Source organism: Fulmarus glacialis, unplaced genomic scaffold, assembly GCF_000690835.1.
Source record: "Fulmarus glacialis isolate BGI_N327 unplaced genomic scaffold, ASM69083v1 scaffold16473, whole genome shotgun sequence".
Classification (NCBI taxonomy): Eukaryota; Metazoa; Chordata; class Aves; order Procellariiformes; family Procellariidae; genus Fulmarus; species Fulmarus glacialis.
Window position 1 is genome coordinate 1 of NW_009205022.1, and position 6081 is coordinate 6081.

Here is a 6081-nt window from a genome sequence, read left to right on the forward strand (position 1 = left end):
CGGCGTGGCAGTGTCCTGGCTGCTGGGTTTCACCCGCAATGAAGGATGGTGGTGCCAGCTGGTGACCCTTAAGTAAAGATGACAGTTAAAGGTTAATGAGAAAAATGGTAAATCCTAATTAGAAATATTTTTTTCGAGACAGAATAACGTGCTGGTGTTTTCTTTCTCTACAAATACATACTTTTTTCTGTTCTTAGTGAAAAACGGACTCTGATGGCTTCCGCACCTGCTTTGCAGCCTTCTAAAAAAACCGTAGCCTCTCAGGTCCCTTTTGCAGATCTGTGCTCTACTCTGGAGCGAATACAGACATGTAAATCTCGTCCGGAGAAAACCAAGTATTTCAGGGATTTCCTGGATGCCTGGAGAAAATTCCACGATGCTCTTCATCAAAAAGAGAAAGACATCACGGATTCTTTTTATCCAGCTATGCGGCTTATTCTTCCACAGTTGGAAAGAGAAAGGATGGCCTATGGAATTAAAGAAACTATGCTTGCGAAGCTGTATATTGAACTGCTTAATCTACCAAAAGATGGAAAAGATGCTGCAAAGCTTTTAAATTACAGAACACCTGCTGGCTCACGTGGAGATGCTGGAGATTTTGCAATGATTGCATACTTCGTGTTAAAACCTAGGAGCCCAAAACAAGGCAGACTGACAATAGAACAAGTCAATGAACACTTAGATGCAATAGCTAATAATAATGCTGCTAAAAACAAGGGTCTTTTAAAGAAAAGTCTCCTTCAATTAATTAGCCAGAGCACAGCACTGGAACAAAAATGGCTCATCCGGATGATTATAAAGGATCTGAGGCTTGGTGTTAGTCAACAAACTATATTTTCCATTTTTCATCCTGATGCTGCTGAGTTACACAACGTCACAACTGATTTGGAAAAAGTTTGCAGACAGCTGCACGATCCCTCTGTCTCACTCAGTGATGTTTCTATCATGTTGTTTTCTGCCTTTAAACCAATGCTTGCTGCTATTGCTGATGTCCAGCAGATTGAGAAACAAATGAATAACCAGATATTCTACATAGAAACTAAGCTGGATGGTGAGCGTATGCAGATGCACAAAGATGGAGATGTATATAAATATTTTTCCCGAAATGGGTTTGACTATACTCAGCAGTTTGGTGCTTCCCCCCTTGATGGTTCATTAACACCCTTTGTTCATAGTGTATTTAAGAGCGATATACGAAATTGCATTCTCGATGGTGAAATGATGGCTTACAATCCCGAGACGCAAACCTTTATGCAAAAAGGAAACAGATTTGACATAAAAAGAATGGTGGAGGACTCTGATCTGCAGACATGCTTCTGTGTGTTTGATGTATTGATGGTTAACGATCAGAAGTTGGGTCACGAAGTATTAAGCAAAAGATATGAAATCTTAAGTAACGTATTTACTCCGGTAACGGGCAGGATACATGTTGTACATAAAAAACGTGCTGGAACGAGAAAAGAAGTAATTGATGCTTTAAATGAAGCAATAGATAACAGAGAGGAAGGGATTATGGTGAAAGATCCCATGTCCACCTACAAGCCTGACAAACGTGGGGAAGGCTGGTTAAAAATCAAGCCAGAATACGTCAGTGGGCTGATGGATGAACTAGACCTTTTAATTGTCGGTGGTTACTGGGGAAAGGGCTCACGTGGTGGAATGATGTCTCATTTTCTGTGCGCTATTGCAGAGACGCCCCCTCCAAATGAAAAACCCACCATTTTCCGCTCTATTTGTCGTGTTGGCTCTGGCTATACTATGAAGGAGTTGTATGATTTAGGTTTGAAACTGGCTAAACACTGGAAGCCCTACCATAGGAAGGACCCTCCCTGTAACATTTTGTGTGGAATTGAAAAACCTGAAATGTACATTGAACCTTGCAACTCTGTCATAGTGCAGATCAAGGCAGCCGAGATTGTTAACAGTGATATGTACAAAACTGACTGTACTTTGAGATTCCCCCGAATTGAGAAGATAAGAGAGGACAAAGAATGGTACGAGTGCATGACTTCAGACATGTTAGCAGATCTCAGAAGCAAAGCAGAAGGGAAGCTGGCATCTAAGCACCTTCATATAGATGAGTATGATGAGCCACAAGAGAAAAAAAGGAAAACCGTATCAAAGGTGAGGAAGATAATTGGAATAGCTGAGCAGTTTAAAGCTCCTGATCTTTCTAACGTAAGCAAGGTTTCAAATGTATTTGAAGATGTTGAGTTTTGTGTTATGACAGGAACGGGAAAATACTCAAAGTCCGAACTGGAAAGCAGAATTGCCGAATGTGGTGGCAGCGTGGTGCAGAACCCGGGGCCGGAGACTTACTGTGTCATTGTAGGAGCTGAGAATGTCAGAGTGAAAAACATCATTGCTTCCAACAAATACGATGTGGTGAGGGCAGAGTGGCTCCTTCAGTGTTTTCAAACCAAAGTGCTGGTGCCTTGGCAGCCAGCCTTTATGATTCACATGTCTCCTGACACAAAAGAACATTTTGCTCGTGAGTATGATTGTTATGGAGACAGCTACACAGCAGATACAGATGTTGCACAACTCAAGGAAGTGTTCTCAAGAATGAAAGACAGTAAGGTGATGCCTTTGGACACGATTGCAGAGTTAGAAGAACGTTATTCATGGAACAGTTGTCAGCTCAATATATTCAGAGGAAACACTATTTATGTGGACTGTTACGCTGTTGTTAATGAGCCCAAAACCAAAATCCGTGGAACAACACTATCGATTAGAGCTTTGGAGCTCCGTTTTTATGGTGCAAAAGTAGTCTCTCACCTTGAAGAGGGCATCTCCCATGTTGTTATAGGAGAAGATCATTCCCGGGTAAAAGAGGTGAAAACACTCCGGAGAACATTTGGGAAAAAATTTAAAATCGTATCTGAGCTGTGGGTAACGGAGTCAGTGAAGGAAGGAGTCCCAAAGAATGAAAATCAGTACTTAATTTAAAGTAGTTTATAAGCTTGGAGCTAAAGCATTCTTGTTGGCATGATTGGACTTGGATATAATGAGGTTGCCTTAAATTTTTTGTGTGTTTTCATGTCTGTTTAAAGCTGGCTCTGGCTAAGAATAACACTGCATTGTTGAAATTAGAGGAAGGCTTTTAATTATACTGTTGCGGAAGCAAGAGGATGCTAAGCTATGTTGGAAGAGAAAAAAAAGCACCACCAGATAAATTATGTAAACCTTTTACTTCACAGACAGGTCTCAGGAGAGATCTAATATTTTACATAAGAGAATTCCTAGCTATTAATAGTGCTTGACTCCATTGTTCAAAATGGAGACAATAATTTGCTATTTTATGGAGATTCTACTATTTAACATATTGTTTATTTATTGGTTTACAATCACATTAATGTTTTTTTAAGAATTGTTTTGTGTACGTTCCATATGCTACAGAATTCAGTAATTTATAAACCTTGTCTGTACTACTTTAATTTGTTTACATAGTTTTTAGCAGAGCCCCACACAGCCTCAGCACTTTGGTTTTAGGATATTGCATTGATCTCATGTTTCTTTGTATAAGTAACCATTGTAAAATAGAACGTAAACTTCTGATTGAGGTGCTAATAAATTAATAATGACCTATATATCTGTAAAATGCAAATCAATTACATAAAAACTGTAATGACCTCCTATGCTCATTACAGTCAAAGTTAAAGTGTGACAGAGCTAGGCTTTTACGCTTGAATACGAGTTTTATCTTTCAAAAAATGTTTCATAAGCTATTTCAGTAATGTAAGATTAATTTCCAAATATCCAGTTCAATATTTTTTTTTTTTTCCCAATTACTAAATAAAATACATTTTTAAATCTGCCTGGTATGGTTTTTTTAGTGAGAGAGAACTCTTTTGAAAAACACAAAACTTAGTTTCTGATTTTACTCTGTTAGATAACTTTGAGGGGAGAAAGGTTCAGGCCTCCGTCCTTGTTATGTCAATACTGGTATCAAACAGAACTGCTGTTGGGCTGATTGCACAGAACCAGTTTTTGGCTGACTTATTTCTTCAGTGCTTTTTGTGGTGGGGTTCATATAAAAAATTGCTGTAAAAAGAATTGGGAAATGTTATATGAAAGGCTAATTTGGAAGGAAGTTTATTCTTATCTCTTATAGTTAGTGTAAGCATTAGGAGCTCCCTTATTATTTGAAATACTAAATAGGTAAAATGTAATAACCACTTCTCTTAAGCCACCATATAAATTGTTAAAAAGCAGAATATTTTTTGTATACATAAAATAGTATATGCTGAAAGACAGTGCATTATTTTTCCTCTAATAATTCAAGTTGAAAATTGGTATATGTGAAATATAATACTTCAGTTTTAACTTTTCGGGCTGCTTCTATGTAGTGTCATATATTCTGATTTATAAATAGAAAATTAAAAGAGCATTTGTCTTCATACCCACACAGATTTCTCTTAAATGGGTTTTAGTAAAATACATATTTTAAGTAATTCTGGTTAGGAAAGTTAAGAGAGAAAAAAAGGCAAATATGAATTACAGCTGACTCTTGAGACATTGTCAAATATCTCACTTTGAAATCTAAATGTTATTTACAGAGATGTATTTAAAAAGTATTAATTCCATGTTGGTTTTTTTTTGTTCTCTCAAAGCTATGCAAGGCTGGGGAATCTAGAACTAGTAACTTGCCAGCAAAATCGTTATTCTTTTTACTGACTCCTCAGTACACAATGTACTGAAGGTTTACTTTTTCACAAATAATAAAAAAAACCCAACCTTGCAGGTACAGTATACTGTTTTAGCTTGTTTTATTTTATATTTTGCCTCAGTTCTAGTTAGAACTAGAAATTAGTTGTTAATCATGCACATTTGTATGTGGCATGATAATTAGCATACTGGATAATGTCAAGCAATTTAGGTGGCGTGTTATTTCTTCTTTTGGTTATTGTGTTGCAAATTTACATTTACTTTAAAATGTTGAATAAGAAATGCTGTACTTCATATGTCAGTGTAAAAAGGGAATCTTGCTACTACGCTGTAAAAATACAGGCATTGCAGGTCAGGTTTTCTTTTGAGATGCTTCTTCAACGTCGTGACTTAGGTGGATGGACTGTATGGATCTGTGGATGAAACTGGACCTGGCTGTTATTAAAGTGTGTATCTAGAATATAAGCCAGGGGAGAGGAGAATCTATGGATCCTCTAAGCAAAGGCATTCTCATGGAAGAACAGTAGTGACAGGAAAACAGGAGAAGTAGGGAAGTAGTTTGTGAATCTGCTTAGTTTTAAGGAAATTCTGATTTGTACTAAAGGAACAAATGAAGGCTGGAAGTGATTCAAAAAGTAAGAATATGTTGTCCAGACACAAAAGTTTTTCTTAAAAAGTCAAATCAGTTAAGGAGGTATGCAGAGAATTTCATGCATGGTGTCTAAGGATGAATATAAGATTTGTAAGTAGCAGTAAGAGCTGATGTGGATCAACGGAGTATTTGTGTACCAAAAAAAAATCTTTTCTCTATTTTGTTTTGTCTAATTAAAAAAAAAAAAAAGTTTTGACATACAAACTTTTGTTTATATGTCTTATTATTAGGTAATCATCATCCTTTAAAAACAGTGTTCAAGAAAGAGGAAAAGCTGGAGTCAAAATGCTGAAACATTAACCTGATATTTGAACTTCCAGAGGACTCCCTCTGATTACAAAACATCAGCCTATTGTATTTTTTATTGCAATAAATACTCCCATTTTCTTAATTACATTTAGATGTTTGAAAATAGAGGTTTTGTAGGTGAAGATTTCTTAGCTTATTTACATTTTGTGTAAAGCTGATTTTTTTTTTTTTTTTTTTTTTTAAATAGGCACTTGGCTTGAGAGCAAGCCTTCCATTTGCATTGTAATATAAAGTTTTAAGTTTATTTTAAGATGATGTTCCTGAAGAAGTGGGGAAAGAAAGAAGAGAAAAAGGTACTGTAGATCCTGCAGTTTGGAGGGAATAGAGAAGAATTTGGTCTTGTTCCTATTCACTGGCTTGTAACTGGCACTTTTCAAAAACGTTGCCAGTGACGGAGAAAGAAGAAAGCAACTTTCAGGACCTGCTGTAGCAGAACACCTGGTAGGTACCCA

At 36.7% G+C, this 6081-nt stretch overlaps 1 protein-coding gene across 1 annotated transcript; it reads left to right on the top strand.

Annotated features, from left to right (window-relative positions):
- Window positions 1–213: 213 nt before the first annotated feature.
- On the top strand, window positions 214–2949 carry LIG4 (ligase IV, DNA, ATP-dependent). Its single transcript, XM_009575232.1, has one exon. It carries the CDS (start codon window positions 214–216, stop codon window positions 2947–2949), a length of 2736 nt encoding a protein of 911 aa, XP_009573527.1.
- Window positions 2950–6081: the final 3132 nt, after the last annotated feature.